Raw genomic sequence first — 23,317 nt, forward strand, 5'->3', positions numbered from 1 at the left:
TCCCACTCCCCCTGCTTGTGTTCCCTCTCTCGCTGTGTCTCTCTCTGTCAAATAAATAAAATCTTAAAAAAAAAAAAAAAAGAATTACTAGGGATGTTTGAACCCTTAGCCAGAGCTAATCAAACAGAATCTCTGGAGCTAGAACCTGCTGGAATGTATTTTTTAAAACTTCTCTGAAAATTATCTTGCCCAAGAGATTTATTAACTACAAAGGAAGAAATAGTACCTTTAGAGTGGAGAAATCTAAGCATCTTAACCATGTGATCAGTGGTGACATCACCAACAACACACATCAACATCGTGTATCCTCTGGTATTATGCTCTGAGGATATATTACTTCTGTAGTATTAATGTATAACATTAATGTAATCAGAGAAAATACTGGATCAAACCCAAACTGAGGAATATTCTACAAAATAACTGGCCAGTATTCTTAAAAAAACAAAAAAAAGTGTCTAAGTCACGAAAGATAAGAAAAGACTGAGGAACTGCCACAAATTGGAGGAGACAGAAGAGAAATAACAAGTAAATGCACCACAGGATCTGGAATCTGTGGCAAGGACTATAGTTTAATTACTAGTTTGTATCGATGTTAATTTCCTTGTTTTGATAATTATACTAAGTTTATATAAGATGTTAACATTAGGAGAAACTGGATGAAGACTATATAAGAACTGTTTTTGCAACTTTTTTAATGAATCAAAAATTATTTTGAAATAAAAACAAAAAGCCTCTCTCTACTTGGGAGTTTCTCACAGTATTTACTTTTGCTCTTCAGAAGCACAAGTAACAACCTAGACATTTACTTTTACTTTGGTGATAGCCAAAGGACTGAGCTGGAGAAATGACTGTAGACCAGATCAGGGTGCCATCTTATCAGAAAACAGAAACACCTGGAATGCTTCCTGCATTTTGAAACATTTACCCCCTTTATTTTGTTTTTCAAATTACAAAAGTAATATATGTTGTAACAAGTAAAACAATACAAAGATAAATAAATTAAACAACTGCTTATTTTTCCCTTTCCCCCACCAAGGTAACCAATGTTAATTAACACCTTGCTGTATATCCATCCATACTTTTCTTTGTTCATAGAAACATACATGCATATATATACACATAGTTTTATTTTTTTAAAAAATAGATTCATATACATTATTCTGCAATTTTCCCTTTTCACTTAACAATATACCACGAACATCTCCACAAATTAGCAGAGTTCTAGCTCTCCACTCAAATAATTTTACTTAATCACACACTTGAGAGATATCATACTTGGTTCATTTATATATTTTTTTCTATTTGGCTTTCATTTTCCCTGACTCCCTCATAACCAACCTGCATCACCCACCTCCCCCAACCCAATGTATACTCTTCTATACTTTTCTTCATGCATAGAAAATCATACACAAACATACATGGATACATGTTTTTCAACTCAAACAGCTAGAGGAATTTTGTCACTGATTTACAAAAACAGGCTCATATTTTACACACTTACTTGTACTTTTTTTGCTCAAGAAAACATTGTGGAATTCTGTTCAAGTCCACTAGCATAGTTTAATTTGTCCACTTTAATGGCTATATAAACATTATATGGAGTGGATATACTAGTTTCTCCCCTCTTCCAATTTCCCTCTTGATGGGCATTTATTTTGATTCTAGTGTTTTATTGCCAGTAGGAACAATTTTTTAATAAATATACATATTCATCTGTCCTTTATGTATTGGGGTTTTACTTCTAAGAGAAGATTCCCCGAAGTGGCATAAATATTTTAAGTTATAATAGATGTTGCCAGATTGCTTTTCAAAAGAGGTGTAATTTATGTTTCCACCAGCAGGGTATAAGAACAACCTTTGTTGGGACAGCAAAAAGCATTCCTGCCATTTTCTGTCAGTTTGATTGCATACAGTTATCTCATTATGACTTTAATCTGTATTCCCCAACAACTACCAAGGCTACACATTTTTTGATGGTCCCACCAGCCCCTGGATTTGCTCTTTTTACAACTTGTCTATTCACATTTTCTGCCATGTTTTGCCATTGAGTTATCGCTTTCCTGTCAATCTGAAAAGCACTTCTCTGACTGGCTTTGCAAATATTTCACCCAAAATTATAATGTATTGACTTTGTTGATGGCACCTTTTGCCATACAAAAGATCATAGTTTTATGTAGTCATTTTTTTCCTATTTTTTATTTTTATTTAAGTAGGTTCCATGTCCAGCATGGAGCCCAATGTAGGGCTTGAACTCATGAGCTGAGATCAAGAGTTGGAGGCTTAATGGACTGAGCCACCCCAGCACCCTGTTTTTTATTTTTTAATAGCTTTTATCCTGTGTTGATAAAATTAATCTAACTCCTAAACTGTACGTGTAGTCTTTCATTTTCCTTTAAGAACTTATTAAAAATTTTAAATCTTAAATCCACCTGGATTTTTTTTATATGGTTGGGGCTGCTAGTCCAACTTTACTTTCTTCCTGATTAAAAGCCAATTGTAACAGAATTCTTTTTAAATAAACGATTCCTTTTTTCCCCTATGGTTTGAAATTCTACCTTTTCCATATATGAGAAAGTTCATATACACTAAGGTCTATTTCAGGATTTTCTATGCTGTTCCATTGATGTATTTGTCGGTTCCTTTGCCAATACTTTATTAAAGTGACTTCATGTTATATTCCAACATCTGGTATGCAATTTTCTTTTTCATACTTTTTTTGTTTAGATTGTTAGAACAAACGTTCTTCCATAAGGACTTTAAGATCATTTCACAAAAGATTTAAAAAAAAAAAAGGCACAGACATTTAGTGTAATTCCAAAAGAAGTGCATATATGTTATTAGATGTGTACAGAGAGAAGCTTTTAATTTCTATACTGTCTTCTCAGAAAATTGTCTTTTAATTCAAAACAATTACTAGTCTCTTCATTTATTGATATACAATCATATCATCAGGAAATATTTTACCTTTTTTACTGTTTATACCAATTATTTAATTTTATTTTCTATTGCCTTCATTGGAAACTCTAAGACAATATTTAGTAAAAATAGACAGCAGTGAACACTTTTATCTCTAATACTATTAAATTCTTAATCTTCAAAAAATGGTTTCAACATAATATATGCTATAGAGTTTTGGTAAAGAGAATCTTAAGTGGTTATTATATATTACAATTTAACTTACATGTTTGCAAAATTCAATTAAATACCTTCCAGCATCTATGATGGCATCTTCTCTTTCAAACTGTTAATTTTATTGATGTATTTCCTATTACTGCATTGGCTCTGCATTCTTGGAATAATTCTTATTTGGTCATTATAATACATCATTCTTAGGTATACTGCTGAATTCTATTTGCTATTATTCTAATTTTTTATTTCTAAACTCATGAGTAAGACTGGTTTGGGGTTTTCTTTTTTCCACTACTTTGATTTGGTTTTGGTGTTAAAACTTATTCTGACTTCATAAAATAAATTGGGGATCATAGTCTATGGGCTGAAATATTTCAAATAACACTGGTATTACTCTTTAGAAGTTAGATGAGGGGCACCTGGGTGGCTCAGTCAGTTAAGCATCCAATTCTTGATCTCAGCTCAGGTCTCAATCTCAGGGTCATGAATTCAAAACCCACACTGGGCTCCATGCTGGGCATGGAGCCTACAAAAAATAGTTAGATGAAACTAATTATAAAAACATCTGGGCCTGGAGCATTTTTCAATCCTAGATCTTTAATCACTTTTCCAAACTCTTCAATAGTAATTGTTCTATCAAGTTTCTACTTCTTATTGAAATTTTTCTAACTTACATTGTGCTAGAAAAACATTTATTTCCTCTTTTAAAAGCATGCTGATCTACAGTTGTGAGAAATATCTTTTATCACTCTTTTAATCACATCTTTTAATCACATCTGTGATTATGTTTCTTTTTTTCCCAAGTTTTTATTTAAATTCCAGTTAACATACAGTGTAATATTAGTTTCAGGTGTAGAATTTAGTGATTCATCACTTAAACACAACACCCAGTGCTCATGTGATTGCTTCCTTTCTCATTCTGGATCAGGCATTCTTATAGGGAGGCAAGTCTTGAACAATATGGCCATTTGTTTTATTTGGATGACATGGCAGCTCAGGGAAGTAGACTTTTTTCAAAGATTGAAATGATGAAACAACTTGGGTTTTAGTGCCCAGGACATTCACAGGGAAATTGATAGGGAAGAAAAGTGGATGTTGCTGAATTAATTTGCAAAAAGAAAAAATAAAAACAGAAAAATTTTCCTTCTTTGGTCTCTGCATGAAGCATTTCTGAATTATAAGACTCATATAAACAGTGTCTTTCCTACTAATTTGCTGCAAGGCATGTTAAGCAAGACTAAGAAAACAGAAGAGGTGCAAAATATACCAGGGCCACACTACTTTTTGTCAAATAATGGCTGTGCTGAGTAATCAAATTTATAGTACTTTGTTCATCCGATATCAGGTTGTGAAACTATTCCTTAGCTTTGCCTTTTTAACATTAACAAATGTTATTATCATTATTTTTTATATTGTTAAAAGACACTAAAAGACAATGGTGATATTTAGAGTGGAAAAGTTGGTGAATGGCATTCTACATACTATGTGACACATATGCTTGATATTCACAATTTACATTAAATTCATTTACATTTCCAAAATATAATGCTTATTATGTGGCTCACCGTGGAATATACCAGAATATACCAATTCTCTTCACATATATTTTGTATGCTGTTGTCATTCCATTAACATATTTTTAAACTTTCATAAGCCAGAGTAACCATGTTTGTTTTATAAAGTATTTTCTATAATCTTTGTATAAAAATTTCTATCACATTTAGAACATGACTTCCCTTATGGTAAAACATTTTGTCCAAATTCATTAAATCAATGAGATTTCTCCTAAAAATGAATTCCTCCACATATAATGAAATAGGATACCTTGATTAAGGCTTTCTCACAATTATCAGGTTTTAATTCCTATAGGCATTCTTTCTGGCATGAATTTTCTGATGTCTACTGAGGTTTGGCTTCTGATAAAAAGCTTTGCCACATTCACTGCATCCATAGGGTTTTTCTCCTGTGTGAGTTCTCCAGTGTTTATTGAGGCATGACTTTTGGCTGAAGGCTTTCCCACATTCTCTGCAACGATATGGTCTTTCTCCTGTGTGTATTTTTCGATGTACATTGAGGTATGACTTCTCACCAAATGACTTCCCACATTCACTGCACACAAAGGGTCTCTCTCCAGTATGTGTTCTTTGATGTTCTCTGCGGTGTGACTTCTGAGTGAAGGCTTTCCCACAGAAAAAACATTCAAAGGGTCTTACCCCAGTGTGAATTCGCTGATGTTTAATGAGGGTTGACTTATGTGAAAAGGCTTTCCCACAGTCAGTGCATCCATATGGCTTCTCCCCAGTGTGACTTCTCTGATGCCTAATGAATTCAGACTTGTAGCAGAAGGCTTTCCCACACTCGCTACAGACATGGGGTTTCTCTGTAGGTGGAACCCTCTTACGTTTGTACACAAGAGAATTGGTTACTGCTGGTTTATACATAAGTGCTGGGTTGTGGCTGAAAGCTTTCTCACAATGACTGCATTCCCAGAGTTTTTCTCCATTAGGTCTTCTATCATGGTTTGTATGTTGTAACAATTTCCCACATCCACAGCACTCATCTTGTTTTTTTGAAGAGTTTCTCTTAAAACCAATAAAATCTAAATTATGGTTTGCACTCTTTCCACAGGGGTCCCAGTTAGTAGGGTTTTGAATTGAAGGAAAAAGATTAGTGCTCAGAGGTGATATTTTCCCAAACTTATTGCTTTCATGGCTTCTTTCCTTGGGCAGTGTTTTCTTGCTGATGAATGCACCTTGTTTCAAAATCATGTCTTGTCTTTTCCTCTGGACATTAATTTGACAAATGTTTTCTGGAGAAAACACAGCAAACCTTTCTTTATTCTATTATTATGATCTAGAATAAAATTACTTGAGAAATACTCTAAGAATTTAAACAATGCACAATACATGAACAGAAAGCATGAACCATAACTAAATGCAGGGAAGGGTGTTGTATGAGTAGAGAAGATTCACAACACTGGCACAAATGAAATGGAATACGTCATAGAGTGTACAAAGAAAGAATTTTGAAGAAGATGGGATATTGTAGAGCAGTGGTTGGCAAGCATGTTCTTAAAGGGCCAGAGAGTAAATTTTAGGCTTTGTGGGCCATATGGTCTCAGTCAAAATTACTCAACTCTCCCATTGTATTTGAGAAACATAAGACAGTATATAAATGTAAAGGCATGGCTGTGTTCCAATAAAACTTTATTTACAAAATCAGGTAGCCAAACTATAGGCTGTAGTTTGTCAAACCTGTTACTGAGGTGTCATATAGAACCTTGCTATTCAATGTGTGGCTCTTGGGGTGCCTGGGTGGCTCAGTCATTAAGTGTCTGCCTTTGGCTCAGGTCATGATCCCAGGGTCCTGGGATCGAGTCCCGCATTGGGCCCCTGCTCAGCGGGAAGCCTGCTTCTCCCTCTCCTACTCTGCCTGCTTGTGTTCCCTCTCTTGCTGTGTCTCTCTCTGTCAAATAAATAAAATCTTTAAAAAAAAATGTGTGGCTCTTAAAAGAGGGAAAAGAAAGGCAGCTGGTAGCCAGGTTACTATGGTTTCAGGAAGGTTGATGAGTGTAGTTTAATGATGCAAAATACACCCTAGAGGGCACCAGAATGTGATGGTTAAGAGTACTGGTTCTGAGGGGCGCCTGGGTGGCTCAGTAGTTAAGCGTCTGCCTTCGGCTCAGGTCATGATCTTGTGGTCCTGGGATTGAGCCCCACATTGGGCTCCATGCTCCACGGGAAGCCTGCTTCTTCCTCTCCCACTCCCCCTGCTTGTGTTCCCTCTCTCGCTGTGTCTCTCTCTGTCAAATAAATAAAATCTTTAAAAAAATAAAATGTGAAAAAATTCACATATATAACCATATATTAAAAAAAAAAAAAAGAGTACTGGTTCTGAAACCTGACCACACATGGGCTCAAATCTCTGTTCGGTCCCTTACTTTGCTATATGTTCTTAGATAAGTTTCCTAACTTTTCTGTGACTGTTTCATTTGTAAATGGTGTAATAAAGGCTGGATATCTCACAGGTGTTGTAAGGGTTAAATGAAATGATATATGTAAAGGGCTGAGAACAAATCTGGCATAGAGTGAGCACACACACTGGCCAATAATTCTAGTGCTGTTGCTGCTACTACTACAACCAAGGTGGATGAACAGTGGATGGTAGTAATTTCAGAGACATCATTTTGGGGAGAAGCATGAAAATGACTTGAATGTTTTTGGGGTTCATGTAATATTTATTTCAATTATGTGATTACAACACCAAGTGTAAGTGGCATAAACAGATTGGGAACAGACAGCGCTAACTATTCTTGCTAAGCCCATGACTCTTGTGGAGAAGTAGAAGTTCAAAGGCATCCTTAAGAGTAGGTTACCAACACTTGAGGTGCCATGGGTATTGTTGGGTATGGCGGGCAGGTCTGGGGCATTTTACCTGGAAACTGTGAGAACAGGAAATAGGAAGGGACCAGCCGGAGTGGGAGAATGACAGGAGTTTATTTGTAAGAATGCCTGAACGTGAAAGAGAAGGTGTACTGAAAACCTTAAGAGACCAAGGATTCTGGAGAAAGGGCAATGGAGCAAGAACACAGGGAGAGATGAGATGAGGGGAAGGAACACCTGGATAAAGGAGGTGGGGTGCATGGAGGATGAAGGGTCATCAAGAAGGCTAAAGCTCTCAGAGAAATGTCTCCAGCTGCTTGCAAAGCTCCAAGGCTTTTGAGAGCTGGACTCTGAACAAAATCCCAAAGGTGCCAGCCTCCCATAGTACCTCTTTTGCTGAATGTATACTTACCCTGACAGTGGCAGCCTGAGCATGCTGCCTCACAAATCCATGGTGCTTCTTCCTGCTCCAGCTTGAGGATCACATATGGTTTAGTGCCTTCATAACCTGTTCCAGGGAAATGATCCAGGCCTTGGGCTGAGCTCCTTGGTCTTCAGGGCCACTCAGGCAGCATTAAAGGCTGCACAACAGACATTGTACTTGGGAGAAGACTGTACACACACCTTGTCCAGAACCAAAAGGAATTAGTAACCCAAGACCACTGAACCTCAAGCCAAATTCACTGAGGCAGCACAGTGTAAGAGTCAGGAATGCAAAATGTGCAGCCAGACTGCTGGGGTTCAAATCCTACTCTTGGCTCTATATGTACTAGTTGAGTGACACTGGGCAAGTTCACCCATCTGCCTCTGTTTCCAAATGTGTAAAATAGTGGTACTAATAGTACCTATCTCATAAGGGTCTTAGGAGAATTAAATAAGTTAATACTTTAAAAGTGGCTGAAATAGTGTCTGGCGCATAGGAAGTATTTCATACTTCTGAGGCTTTAGGTACCTCAGTTACTTTTAGCAACTGAAAAAGGAAAGGCGGTCATTCACGCATAATCTAGATTGTATGGTGGAGCTGTTCTTACCCACTGAGACAAGGTTGCTGTAGGTCTCCAGCATCACATCCCGGTACAGTGCCCTCTGAGCAGGATTCAGCCTGTGCCACTCCTCTTGAGTGAAGCCTACTACCACGTCTTTGAAGGACACAGGTCTCTGCTGAGGATGAAATGGCATTGAGTCATGTGGGAAAATGCAGCCAGGGGTGGATGGTATGGAGTTTTTATGTTCCTAGGTTAGAGCTTATCATAATTTATCTATCTAGGATGCTTTTACATTCCTGGCTTTGGGTTATGTATGGTAGGGAAAATAATCACATTGGAACCCGCTGTCATATACTTTGAGTCAACATGTATTGACTGAAGATGACCTGCTTTGTGTAACCCAGTGCTGGCTGCTGGAGACATAGTCATGGATGGTTCCTGACCTCAAGGAGCTCACAGCCTGGCAGAAAGCAATATGTAAAGCCATCCAGGTGAAAGTATATGAGGTATGGTGGCAGGACATCTAGGTTACAGAAAAGTGTGAATGGTCCATTAAATGTTTCAAGGTCTAGCAAGGCTTCAGAGCTAGGGGATATGTGGAGCTGAGTCTTCTCTGCAGAAAGATGGAGAAACTGCAATCCTTGCAGACAGAGCAGCATGAACACAGGCATGGGGATAGAACAGTGACTTTAAGGGCTGTGAGGCTCTCAGTAACAGGAGGAGTATAGAGGGGCATATGAGTGATGAGACGATGGACTTTAAGACAATGGAAAATCTATCAAGGGAGAGGTATGCGTAGAAAGCACATTCTATTAGGCATGTGAGTGAGTTTCTTGTATCCCATGTCAAGTGGTACAGTGGTACAGTGGTAACTCTAAGCAGACTGAAAAGTTAAGAATATATCTTGTATCCCTAGAGGAACCACTAAAATCATAGTGCAAAGAGGTGTATTGAAGTAAATGAAGTAAATGAATTCCAAAAATATTCATTTAATTCACACAAACACACACATAAGAGAAGAGAAGAAATAGAGGGACAAAAGCACATGGGACAAATAAAAAACCAAATACTAAAAAGATACAAATCCAACCATACCAATAATTATACTTATATTCAATGATAGTAAATTATAATATAAATTAATATATGACTGAACACTCGAAAAGGCAGAGATTGTTAGGCTGGATTAAAAAAGCAATGCTGGGATGCGTGCATGGTTCAGTTGGTTAAGTATCTGCCTTCAGCTCAGGTCATGATCCCAGGGTCCTATGATCAAGCCCCGCATCGGGCTCCCTGCTCAGCGGGGAGCCTGCTTCTCCCTTTCCCTCTGCCACTCCCCCTGCCTGTGCTCTCCTGCTCTCTCTCTGTGAAATAAATAAATAAAATATTTTAAAAAATAAAATAAAAAAGCAGTGCTGCCTATAAGAGATACAAAACTCACAGATAATTTGCAAGTGAATGGATACAAAGAGAAATGTGGTGGGTGACCTGGAGGGAAGTGAAAGCAAAAACTGTAATAATGTAGGTAGAAGATGGTGTTCACAAGTGGGACAGTACAAGTGAGACAGAGAAGGACCATTGTAAAGAAGAGCAGAACCTGCACCTTAACTGGTTGTGGGGGGTGAAAGAGGGGTAAGGGTAACACCCAAGTATCTCAAAGCCAACTGGGTGATGGTGAATCAGACATGAGAAAAACAGCAGAAACAAAGAGGATGTGTTGTTAGACATGTCTGGGGACACATGGGTGGAGACACTTAGTATGCAGCAGGATGAATATATGAATCTTGTATCAGAAGCAAGATCAGGAAGGGAGCTAAAGCTCTGGAAGCAGCAGCAGAGAAGTGGTAGCTAAAGTTGTCAGTGTGGGATCTCCCTGCAAGGAGACAGGATGAGCAAAGCATCCAGGCCAAAGCCCCAAGGGACCCTAATAGATTTCAGCTGGAGACCCAAGAGAAGGACTTACAAGTACTAACCTAAGAGGGCACCTGTGATATTGTGATATATTAAGAAATATATATTTGGTTTTCCTTCCCGGTTCCTGGAACAGAGCTTCTTAAACCCTTGTAACTTCCTGAGTAACAGGGGTAATAGGAGTGTCTTTTGTTATTTCTAACAAGCCTCAGTCAACAATACACAAGTTTATGCCAATGACATGGAGGAAGGGGGCTAGCTGCCAGAGGAACTAACCATATGATTAGAGGGCTGGAACTTTCAGCCCCCTTTTCTACCCTGCCCAACTTCTAGGTCAGGGTGGGGGTGGATGGGTGGTACCAGAGATTGAGCTAATTACCAATCAATGATTTAATCAACGATGCCTACATGATGGAAATCTCATGAAAACCCTGAAGAGCTTTTAGGTTAGTGAACACATCTGGGAAGATGCACACCCCAAACTACGGACAGAAGCTCATGTGCTCAGGACCATTCTGTACCTTGTTATCTGGCTTTTCATATGTATCCTTTATAATAAACCCATAATAGTAAGTAAAGTATCTCCCAGATCTGTGAATCACTATAGCAAATTATCAAAACTGAAGAGGGGGTCATAGGAACCCCTGACTTATAGCTAGTTGGTCAGAAGTTCAGGTGACAACCTGAGATTTGTAATTAGCATCTGAAGAGGGGGGCAGTCTTGTGAGACTGAGTCCCTAACTTGTAGGGTCTATGCTAAATCCAAGTTGAACTAAGTTGTAGGACACCCAGTTGGTGTCCACTGGAGAACTGGGAGAATTGTTTGGTGTAGGGAAAAAACTCCCCTATTCCTGTGAGTAGAGGAAACAGTACCTATGATATATCTTCAAGTGACTGTAAAGAATTGAACCTTCCCCAAAGAGAGGTCTGATCTTTGCACTCAGCTCCTGGGAGTTAATCTCTAAGCCCCTGCAATGTTCTGTTTGATAAGACCGTCTTTGTTTACCTGGAGGCCTTGGGCCACGTGAGATAGTCTTAACAATGTGATTTCTGGTGGGGGCTTTGGGTCACAGGCATCAGCTTAACCTCAGGAGGAGGCTGTACATCTCTTTAAAAAATGTGGGGTCCTACAGTGGCACCTGAGCAGTAGCCCAAGCAGATGGACCTGAAGGTAGGACCTGGCACAGGAGACCCTAGACCCACACAAAAGCCATGTACATAGGAGGTACCAACCAGATATCCTCTCTGATGTCGGAATAACATACCATGGTAGTGGGAGAACAGCAATCAGTCTTTTACCACAGAGCATGGAGCCTGGCTCAGTTGACAGGCCTGGGTCGGTATTTCCCAAACAGAGCTAACTGGAGTGGGATGGGATGGGATGGGATGGGATAGAACAGAACAAAACAGAAAAGATGTAATCTGACGCCCATAAAGGCAGGTCATTTTCACCAAACATAGGGATGAAGAGGAAAGAGATGGAAGAAACATTAAGGTTGTAAAATTACCATCACTTAGTGACTGAGTGTGAGAATGGGAAGGCAGGGAGAAGTCAAGGATATGGTCCTGGCTTGTCCAGTGGGATGGTACCATCTCCTGAGATGGGAAACTGTGGCACAAAGAGGTTCAGAGACTTGTGCAAGGTCATACAGACGATAAGGTCTGGGATTCAAACTCAGCAGTCTGGCTCCAAGTCTGTGCTCTCACCCAGTATATGCTGTTGCCTTCTGCACAGAAGGGGGCAAACGGTACAGTCTACTTTAGCAGAACAATCAGAAAGCATCTTCTGATTTCAGCCTCAGAAAAGTCACCTGGGCCCTTAGCCAGAAAAGCTTTAGTCAAGTGGGGAGAGAGGATGCTGGACTCAAGAAAGAGTAAGAAACAGAATATGGAAACATCAAGAGCAGGAAGTCACTACAAGAGATGGAGGAGGCCAGGGGAGAAAGGAAAGGACTTTGTGGTTTGGAAGTGGCGATGGTTTCTAGGGTTGGAGGCACTGACAATGGTTGTAGGGACAAGGGAAAAGGTCTGGGAAAGGGGAGAGGATGGGTCTCCAGAAAGAGATGTCCCTCCTGGAGGGAGGCCTCCAAAGAGGTGGAAATGTAGGAACTCAGGGGCTGAGGGGGGAGTCCTGTCAGGACGCAGGGAACCTCACCATCATAAGATGGTGAGGAAAGTAGGGGGAGCTGGGAACTCTTCACACCAAGACTTGGTGGGGACTAAGACGTTCACTGTTTGCTGCCAAACTAGTAAAGACAGTTAAGGGAATGACAGTAATTTAAATAATGGACAGCTCATCTGTTCCTCAGTCTAGATCAAGGACACAGATACCCTGGACCAAAATCAGGACTTCCATAAATGGGGAGGAAACTTCCTGCCTGCTCCCTTTGAAAATAAATATTTGTATTTTTACTTTCCTCTAACTGAACTTTAGCACTTTATTCCATTACACATGTGGCTGCAAAGCACAGGAGTTAAAACATCCTGCAACTCTGACACAGATAGAAAACATTAACACTTCACTGGGAAACTAAGTCATGATGCTTCTGGTCATCTCGAAATCCAGGAGTTCTGTGGGGCTAATACTCAATTCCAACGGAAGAGCTGAACCACTGTAAAAAATATGCTTCTACATTGGTTAGTTATCGTTAAGAATTTTGTCCTGTCAGTGCTTCTCACACTTACAAGAGCATAAGGATCCCCAAGAGCTTGTTAAACATAGATTCCCAGGCTCCACTCTCAAATAACTTGATTCAAGCAGGTCTGGAGTGGGGCCTGCCATTCTGTATGTCTAACAAGCTCCTTGGAGAAGCTCATGTCTTGGGACCACATGGTTAGCAGCAGTGTTGCTCTACCTCAGCCATAAGAAGGCCCCTCAGGGAAATGTCTTTAGAAAGTGCCTTGAAAAGCTAGTTTTCTCTTAATAAACAGCAAGCTTCTATCCTATGGCCAGTGCAAATCATGGGCTGTCTTGTATTTGCCTTTTTGCTGGGCCACCAGGAAGACCACAGTTAATGACCCTTGTTGGACTGTTTTGTCTATCTGTATATAATGATGAAGGTTCCTTGCATCATTCCTTGTAATATCAAATTTGGAAATTACCTGAATGTCATAAAATGGGGGGCTAGTTAAATCATCCATATTCCATGTAGGATGGAGCATTATGTACCTTGTTTAAAAAAAATGGTGTGGGGGCGCCTGGGTGGCTCGGTCGTTAAGCATCTGCCTTCAGCTCAGGTCATGATCCCAGGGTCCTGGGATCGAGCCCCACATCAGGCTCCCCGCTCTGCGGGAAGCCTGCTTCTCCCTCTCCCACTCCCCCTGCTTGTGTTCCCTCTCTTGCTATGTCTCTGTCAAATAAATAAATAAAATCTAAAAAAAAAAAAAAAGGTGTGGTCCCAAGTACTAATATGTACAATCTCTAAGATATTTTATTTGGGAAAAAAGGGGGTAGAGTAGTATGTATAATAAGGGTCTTGCCATTGTATTTATGTGTAGACAGAAGCTGTGATGTTCCACCCAAATCCCCCTGAAGGACTGAGGTATTCTCCCAGCTGTTAGAAGGCTGGCTACTGCAGGCTTGAGACCTTTTGCAAAGTGCCCTTGGTCAAAGGGAGCTACTCACGAAAACTTATGTCCCCTCCCTGGGGCAGCCTACAACCAGTGACTGGTTGATTTCAGAACATAAAGGCCTCCCTCCCTCCATTAAAGACAACAGCAAGGGCCATCCCAGCTCCAAAGCATCTTGTAAGGTCAGCTGATGCCTGTTCAAATCCCTCTGCCTAATCCTGCTTCCTTTGCTTCTTGTAAGTGTTCTAAGAGTCTACCTAGTAAACCTCATGTGTGCAAACCTCCCACCTCCAAGTCTGTTTTCTGAGAACCCAGCCTGTGATAAAGTATACATGCTTGAAATGCCCATATTTTTTCTAGAACAGTTTCCCAAGAAGGGAAACTCGGCTACTTTATGTCACACTTACCTGGTACTCAATCATTTTCTGCTGTTCTTGGAAAAAGATTTGAGTCCTGTGAAGACAGAGATTGGGGGGAAGAGGATGGAGAAAGAGAGAACAGAGCTGTGAGGGACCAGGCCCATCTCAGAACTTGCAAAGTCCCTACATAAATCTTGTACAAAAATCCATGCTTGAAATCACTGGGGTAAAAGAAAAAAAAAAATGGTGCCATTCAATTCAGAATGTGAATGCATAAAACAGACCTCCCAGGAAGTAAAAGCTGCTACCAAGTAAGAAGTAAAAATTTATTAAAAACCAAAATCTTTAAAACTTAAATAACTGTCCCCATGGGAGATGGAGCCAAATTCATGCTGAGTGGGATCACCCCTGCAGAACAATACATTTTCTCTTAAAGGCAAAAAAGGCTTGGGTTTTGCCTCTTATTTACTTTTAAAGTTGCACTTGTTCACCTACCGGTGTTTATGAAGTCCTATATTTGGGATGCTTTTTCTATCATAATATTACCATTGAAAAAAGTATATACTGTAACTTAGTACAAAGAACTCAAAGCAAAATAAAATAACTGGATAACATCAGTTAAAACTAATGGTTACTTACACTGTGGTAGGAATGATTACTGAAAGGCTACATCTGGTTATTCATCCAGTGTATTATTAAGTATTGTTGTTAAAAAGTATTTTTCAACAGATGAGAACAAACTACTGTTATTTTTAATTAAGATGTTTAATTAAAGAGATAACTATGTGGCTTAAATTATAAAAGAAAAAGGGTAAATCATAGATTAAGAATGTAAATATTTTGACATACTTGAATGTTTAATGGTAAAATCATTAATGGGATAACTCATGGTTTTAAAACTTATATCTTTTGTGGCTGTATCACTGCAATTGGAAAAACCTGCTAGTGCCCAGATTCTGATCTCTTCCACTGGTTTCACTAAAAAGGAACTCGAGCTCCTTGGAAAATGGCTGAGTCCACACCTGGAGCAAAGATCACAAGAAGCACCTCTGTAATCCTGAGTCCAGAAAGCAAAGACACTTCTTCAGGGATAGGTGCTGGCAAGGGGGCAGAGGAACCAGCCTCAAGGGCTCCAACCATTTGAGGAGGAGTGGTAAGAGCAAACCGGTCATATCTACCAAAGCTAAACATGAATACTTCATGGTCTAGGAATTCCGTATGAATGCATATGTTCACAAACTTTTAGTCTACAAAAACTATGAATTTGTAGTGAAATTCAAAAATCAAAATATTTTTTTTCTCTTAAAATAACAGATACTGTAATTAAATAGGACTACTAAAACATGGAGGCTCCTAATTTCTAAAACATCCATACATTAGGAAATGTGGAACTAAACTGGTACAAACAACTAATAAAGAATGTTTAGGTTTTTCACTCACAGAAGTGAGAAACCTTATAAAGAGGTCTGAAAATACTGTGCCAATAATCGACAGCCTGGAATTAAAAATCGACATTCAGGAGTGACGAGCTCTCACGCATAGCTGATGGGATTGTCATTTGGTTCAAGCATAAGGGAAACTGGCCATGTCTACTAAAAGCTTCCAGGTAGTTTAGTGATTAGCAGAGGACACCAGATTCAAGGGGAGAAAATTCTTTCAAAATGAATACATCCTTCAGGGCGCCTGGGTGGCTGTCGTTAAGCATCTGCCTTTGGTTCGGGTCATGATCCCGGGGTCCTGGAATCGAGCCCTGCTTCAGGTTCCCTGTTCTGCGGGAAGTCTGCTTCTCCCTCTCCCACTCCCACTGCTTGTGTTCCCTCCCTCTCTGTGTCTCTCTCTGTCAAAAAAATATATAAATAAATAAATCTTTAAAAAAAAAATACATTCTTCTAGCTTTGTTTTACAGAAGTCTTTTCTCACTAATCTATTGACAAATCATCTTTTAAAAAAGGAAATGATTCTAAAGTGCTGGAAAGATTAAGAAAAAAAAGAAAAAAGTGCTGGAAATATTCTCTCATGATCTGGGTGGTGAGTACATGAGGATACACATACGGAAACATTTGTAACACTATAGTGCTAAATGAGTTAATGATTTACTCTTCTCAGTGGACAATAAACATCCATTATCTTTTAATTGTATGAAAATGCTTTGAAATATTGTACAGGTCAGAAAGCAGTTAGTGTAAAACAGGCATTTAGCTATCCGGACTGAGCAGTGAGCTTATTATACCTTTTAAAAGATTTTTTTTTTTTACCGAGGTATAATTTACATATAATAAATGAATCCAGTTTAATTGCATAGTTCGGTGAGTTTTGACAAATGTACTCATTCACCCACATAACTCCCACACAATCAGGATATGGAACATTTCCAGGAACATCCTGTTCACAAGATATAATAATGAATTTGTCTTAATGGTGTTAAGATTAACTACTTAGATTCCTGTCTCTTCTATAGGAGAAATTTTAAAAAAAGTGATTTCCTTGAATGTTAAATAAAATACAGACACTTCTTTGCTTAACTAATACATTAATCAAGTTATACTAGTAAGTCAAAAAAGTACTTAAAAAAAAATAGGTCAGAAACAGAGAAAAAAAGAAGGTCAGAAACAGAGAACCCTAACCTATGTGATAGCTATGACTAGGCACTGCTTGGGAGGGGTGGAGGAAGGCTTTGGGGTGCTGGAAATGTTCTCTATTATGATCTGGGTGGTGGGTACATGAGTGTGCACATATGGAACAATTCATTAAGCTACACGCTGTTCTCTATGCACGTTACACCTCAAGTTAAAAAAAAAATCCCCACAATCCCATTATTTAAAAAATACATGTGTAGAAAAGCTTTGGGTATGAAATACAATAAACTGTTATTAGTGCTTCAATTTGGGTTGACACACACACACACACACACACACACACACACACTTCATTATTTATGTATCACAGTTTCACTGCCTTTTTTCATCATGAGGGAAGCCACAGGAGGGTTTTAAAAGGGGGAGTGGGGTTCTCTGAGAGAACTGAACTGTCCATCAGGGACTGAGCTGGAAGGAAAGGCCTGGAGCCCAGCAGGCTGGGGCAGTTAATCCAGCTTTGATAACTAGTCGATTCTCTAAAAGAGTACACCCCCTCCCTCATCCTCCTGGATTTAGCTACTCGCTTTGGCCCGTTCTGTCCACGGCTGCAAGGTGCCAGCCGAGTGGTGGTGTGGCAAACGTGCTAGTGAGTGTGTGTCCGGAGGCCTGTGTTCTGGCCCTGGCTCTATGACCTGGGAAAGTCACTTCCTTCACCTTTAAATGAGATGGCAGCATCAGTGGGTGAGAAACCACTGGTAAGAGCTGGATGAAAAACAGGATATTTATATAGTATCTAAATATCCCCCCAAGATATTTATTAATTATAAAATGAAAAATTGTAACTCTGCCCTGGAAAAAACTGGCAGATATCACCTTAACCAAGTGATTAGTTAATATCACAAGTGATGGGACACAAGTCATGTGCCCCCTGATATGATGCACTATGATGGGCACAACATTCCTTCTGTGATATTCTGCCCAAAATGCATACTTGAATCTAATCATGAAGAAACATCAGACAAAAATCATGTTGAGTGGCAGTAATACAAAATAACTGGCCTATACTCTTCAAAAATGTTGACTTCATCAAAGACAAAAAGACTGAGGAACTGATTCCCATTAAAGGAGACTTTATAAACAGGTATGTCAACTAAAGGTAGTCTGTGATCCTGAACTGGATTCTGGAATGAAAAAAGAAATGTTATTATGAAAAAGCATTATTGGTTCACATCTGAATAAGGACTATGGATTAGATAATGGTATTAAATTACTGTGTTAAATGCCTGATTTTGAAAACCGCACTACGGTTATATAGGAAAATGCTGATTCTTAGGAAATGCACACTGAAGTATTTTGGGGTAAAAGAGCAGCAGGTCTGTAACTTATTCTCAAATACTTGAAAAGGCCAAAATTAATATATATTTATAATATAACACATATATACAGAGACAAAGACAGCACGAGAGTGTAAGCGTTTATCTGGGTGAGTGTAGATGAAGGATATATAAAAACTGACAGTAATATCCCTGCAAATTTTTCAAATAATGTTTAATTAAAAAAAAATCTATAGCTATAGTAGGTCTGCTGCCACCATCACTCTGAGAATCCAGGGACTTTTCTGCCCCTTAGTCAGGATGGAGTGAAGTCCCCATATTCCCAGAGGCCAGGTGAGATGGCAAAAATGACAAGGCTGCAACTTCGAATCCAGAAACTGGTGGTAAGAGTAAGGAAGTGGGCTGGTTATATCACATGCTACAAGATGGCAGAATGTACTGTGTTGGACCGATGTCTCCTTCCCTTGAGAAAACATACCTCTCACTTGGCCTTGCCTGCTTCCCCCTTCACTTCTGTCTCTCTGAATCTTGGGACCCAACCCTTCCCCTACCATGGAGGGTCCCTGGAAGGAGCGACACCAAGTTGAGTCTTGCTCAGCTTCTGGCTCAGGAATGATGCTATTTCCTGTTACTTAGGAGTCTTTGCTCTGGCAAGAGGTCTTGGAACCTAGGTGCTTCCTTCAGAAGAGATTCTTGTCCCAAGTTCCCCCTCTCCAAATCCAGAGGGTCTTCAACCTGGCCTGCTTGTCCCTCACAGCTCCATCTCTCCACAGTAACTCACCCTCAGCTGCAGCCCCAGGCAGGGCCTTCTGTAGACTTGACCAAGGTCCTGGGAAGCCCTGCTGTCAGCGAGGTGGTGGGACCCACAGGTATACAGGGTACTCAGGTAACCTGAAGATAAACAGACCCCATGATAAGAGTCATCCAACAGTCCCTCCCCAAATACTCTCTGAGGCCCAAGAGGAAGAAGCCTGCAGAGTCCTGTGTAGGAGACAGAGCTGAGTGATGGCTTGCTTTGGGTTTGGGGCAGGGGTATCTTCTGGAAGGACTGTGAGCCTCAGAATCACTCAGAGAGAAGTTTGAACCAAGCAATTTCTCTAACCAACTGAGGGGAATCTAGGCCAAACAATTTACCTCCCTGGGGTTGTTTCCTTATCTGTGAAAACAGGAATGATAAATGATAAAAATAATTTTAAAAAGCCCATTTCTAGAGGCTTTCTGTAAGTTACCTCATTTAATACATATTCAGGTAAGGTTGAAAGGGGCTGAATTATGAATCAACACCTGCTTTCCCAGATAACTCAGGTTGCATGTGAGCGACAGAGGCTTCTCTGCCCCAGAATGAATCTACCAGATGTTCTAGGTTTCCTGAGAAAGACTCCTTTCAGAATATCCTATATTTGCTGAGCCATTGTGTCTTAGCCTCAGGGCAGGCAGCTCATACAAAGACTCTTTCAAGCTGCCTAATTCAGGTCTCTGCAGTCAAAAGTCAGTCTCTAAAAAGCTAATTAGAGATTTTGACAGGGAGCTCTGAGATTCCCCTCTGAATATCTACAAAGAAGAGCCATCCTCAACTCGTTAACTTCCTTAACAGGACCCTTATTCCAAGTCCACTCCAAACCCACAGGGTCCAATTCACTGTGCATATTTTCGGCTTCTAGAGAGACTAGCAGAAAACAGGCAATCTCAAATGGCCAAGCCAGGGCTACAGGTCAGAATTTTGTTCTGGTGTTCGATTTTAGAGTCTCAGACAAAACTTCCCCATGGGATGAATGTTTTGCCCTCAGATTATTCCTATGATTCCATTTAATTCAAGTTCAAAAATGGACAAAATTAGTCCATTATATTAGACGCAGAGGTAGAAGTGAGTACTGATTGATAAAGAAGTCTTCAGGGTGCTAGAGATGATGTATATCTTTTTTTTTTTTAAAGATTTTATTTATTTATTTGACAGAGACACAGCGAGAGAGGGAATACAAGCAGGGGGAGTGGGAGAGGGAGAAGCAGGCCCCCCTGCCGAGCAGGGAGCCTGATGCAGGGCTCGATCCCAGGACCCCGGGACCATGACCCGAGCCGAAGGCAGACGCCCAACCAACTGAGCCACCCAGGCGCCCCGGTGTCTATCTTAATCTTGGTTGTATTTACATGATTTTCCACAACGTAGAAATTCACAGAGCTGTACACTTAAGATAAGCATACTTGACTGTATGTATGTTATACCTCAGTTTTTAAAAAAGAATATTTAATGACCTGGAAAAATGTTTGTTGTACAAATAAAATGAAATAATCTGGATGCAAACTTAAAAAACTTTCATGCACAGCCACATGTCTCCCTCTTCCTACCCCAGGTATGAATGTTCCATCTATAAGAGTTCAAAAACAGGCAAAATTAATCAGTGATGTTAGAAGCTGGGAGAATGGTTCCCCCTGGCAGGGTAGTAACAGGGAAGGCATATCATGGAGGCTTCCAGGGTGCTACAATGTTCTGTTTTCTGATCTGAGTTCATTACCCAAGGGTATTCCTTTTGTGACAATTCACTGAGCTGCATATTTATGTATATCTCTGTATGTATCTTATATCTCAGTGAAAGGCTAATGTTAAAAATTTTAAAAAGAAAAATTACTTGTTCCCAAACCTGGCACTGAACACACCATAGGTGACGAAGGAAAACAGCCACGAGTAAAAGAAAATGCCCTTAACTCCTACCTCATCCAACCTCATGACTTCTGCACCAAAGCAACCACATGTTTTTGATTCTGTGCAACTGAAAACAGAGGCTATCTGCTCTAAAAACTAAAGCTTGATGTGTATGGCTTCTGAAAGGTATTTACCTGCCTTACCTCTCAGCTTCCTTTGTTTCAGAAGATGTTATAGTTACTGTGCTTTGTCTGGGGACTACATAAGGATCAAATATAATATTTTAAAACAACAAAATATTGTTTTGGCATTTCACCCTTTCATTAAGCTAATGGTCAAAATCTTATTTCCGTTTTATTTGTAATCTTGTCTCAGCCCATCTTAATTACTAGTAGTTTGACTTTAATTTCAGTGAAGAGCAGTTTCTAAAAGTAGTTTTAAGTTTTGTTTCTGTGGTTTTATCTTTATTGAATTATTCTACCAGGATATTACAAGGAACAGATTCAAGGAGGTCAAACGTGTCATGCCTAAAAAAATACAAAACAAGGCAAAAAGATTCTTAGAACACAGTAACTTCCACATCTAGTTTCTTTTCTTTAAATAATTTATTTTTCTTTTTTTCCCCAGCCGTATTGAAGTATGTGACATACCTTATTGAGGTATGTGACATATAAAATTTAAGGTGTACAATACCATGATTTGATATATATATATATATATATATTTCAAAATAATTACCACAATAGGGTTAGTTAACACTTCCATCACCTCACACAATTACTTTCTGTATGAGTGTGGTGAGAACATTATTTTTAAGTTAAAAGATAAAAGTATTTTCCAAACAACCTCAAAGTGTTCCTTTGACCAAATCTTTTACAATTATCAGTTTAGATACTTACTCAGTAAGTTCTTTGTTTTCTAACCACAGGCAAAGTCACATCCATCCTAGCTGCCATGGGGTCAGACTAGATTTCCAGAAACCAGACTCACCCTTGGGATGTTGTCACAGATGGATACATCATTACCGTTGCCAGAAAGGGCCTTAAAAGAAACATTAAAAAGAAATAATGCACTAAATCCTCGGCAAAAGCAATAGAAGCCACCTTTTTAATAACCTGGTACTTCAGGTAAGTTTAACACTTGGGTCTTTTCAAAGCACTTTCATTAATGTGGGGAACAATTAAAGGGGAAGAAGGTTTCAAAGAGTTTTGATGTGGGCTTTTGCAGAGGGACTAGACTGAACTGAACTGACTGTTCCATCAGCTGGAGAGTGTTACAAGGGTGAAGTGTGCTCCCATCATGCAGGGTTGCAGCCTCAAATCCTTAACTCTCCATCCCCAACCTCTAAATTTCACAATCCTTCTCATCACCCATTAAGCTTCCTACTCATGGACATATATAGTGCCCCAATCTACAACAAACGTTCCTGTAGTCACTGATATCTCTGTATGTCCAAACATGACCATCAAAGACTGCTAGTCGGTGACTACAAGGCTCACTGATACCTTCTGATTGCCCAACAGTGAATTACATAGATCCCTAATCACGAACCCACACTGATCTCCAATGATATCCCAATGAGTGACTATCAATCGCTGACTCCCACAGTCCCACCTCCCCCCACAATTACTGACAGTCCCAATCACTGACCCCCATTGATCCCTGTGTTCACCATTTCCTGATCTACAGAAGTCCAATTACTAATACCCTCAGATTGCTCCTCCCAACCATGATCTAAAGGAAGTCTCAATCACTGATGGCCTAAAGCATTTCTCTAAACACTGGTCCCCATTAACCCCTCCCATCACTTAACCTCAAAGTTTCCACAATCATCACTTCCAGGTACCCAAACAGAACTTAGAACCTCCAATCACTGACCCTCTCAGGCTTCCAACATTGAGCTCTAATGCTGCTCAAATCAGTGTTTGTGAAGCACCCCACTTGGCACCAGACCTCTGAAGACCACTATGAACTGATCACCACTCACTCTGTCAATCAAGAAATCGAGAACCCTCATTTATTGATTCCCAAATACTCCCAATCCATCTTCACAGACACTGCCACCGACTCCCACAAACCTCCACAGACCCCCCACGAGGCTCCCACGTCCAATCACTTAACCCCTTCAGTACCCTGTCTCTGACCCTTACAGGCACCCATGACTGACCCAGTCGGGCCACCGTAGTCGTCCGATCACTATCCTACAGAGGTCTTTAATCTTGACTGTTTCTCACACTGACCTTTCCCATTTTTCCTGGATCCGCGCCCATAACCCGAAATTGATCGGCTGACCACGGGGCCTCGTCGCAGTATAATCGCTTCCCATCCCAACTGGCCAGTGCGCAGACTCAGTCGCGACTTTGAGGCTGTCGGCCGCCACCTGGCAACCTTCCAACGCGCAGGATTCTGGGTTTCTGAACTTTAACGGGAGG

At 40.0% G+C, this 23,317-nt stretch overlaps 1 protein-coding gene across 5 annotated transcripts; it reads right to left on the reverse strand.

The window, feature by feature from the left end:
* Positions 1-906: 906 nt before the first annotated feature.
* Positions 907-23,314, reverse strand: ZNF793 (zinc finger protein 793). 5 transcript variants are annotated; one of them, XM_027617880.2, is made up of 7 exons: positions 23,126-23,314; positions 21,785-21,926; positions 19,029-19,138; positions 14,386-14,431; positions 8,543-8,669; positions 7,924-8,019; positions 907-5,938 (listed from the first exon to the last, which is right to left on the reverse strand). In XM_027617880.2, exons 4-7 carry the CDS (start codon positions 14,398-14,400, stop codon positions 4,986-4,988), a joined length of 1,191 nt encoding a protein of 396 aa, XP_027473681.1. In that variant the 5' UTR covers positions 14,401-14,431; positions 19,029-19,138; positions 21,785-21,926; positions 23,126-23,314; the 3' UTR covers positions 907-4,985. The 5 variants fall into 5 exon arrangements, 4 of the variants coding, with proteins under 4 accessions (XP_027473681.1, XP_027473679.1, XP_027473683.1 ...); XM_027617878.2 differs by having other exon boundaries at positions 8,543-8,672; XM_027617882.2 differs by lacking the exon at positions 19,029-19,138.
* Between the last annotated feature and the right edge of the window lie 3 nt (positions 23,315-23,317).

Source organism: Zalophus californianus, chromosome 17 (genome assembly GCF_009762305.2).
Source record: "Zalophus californianus isolate mZalCal1 chromosome 17, mZalCal1.pri.v2, whole genome shotgun sequence".
In the NCBI taxonomy this organism is placed as follows: domain Eukaryota; kingdom Metazoa; phylum Chordata; class Mammalia; order Carnivora; family Otariidae; genus Zalophus; species Zalophus californianus.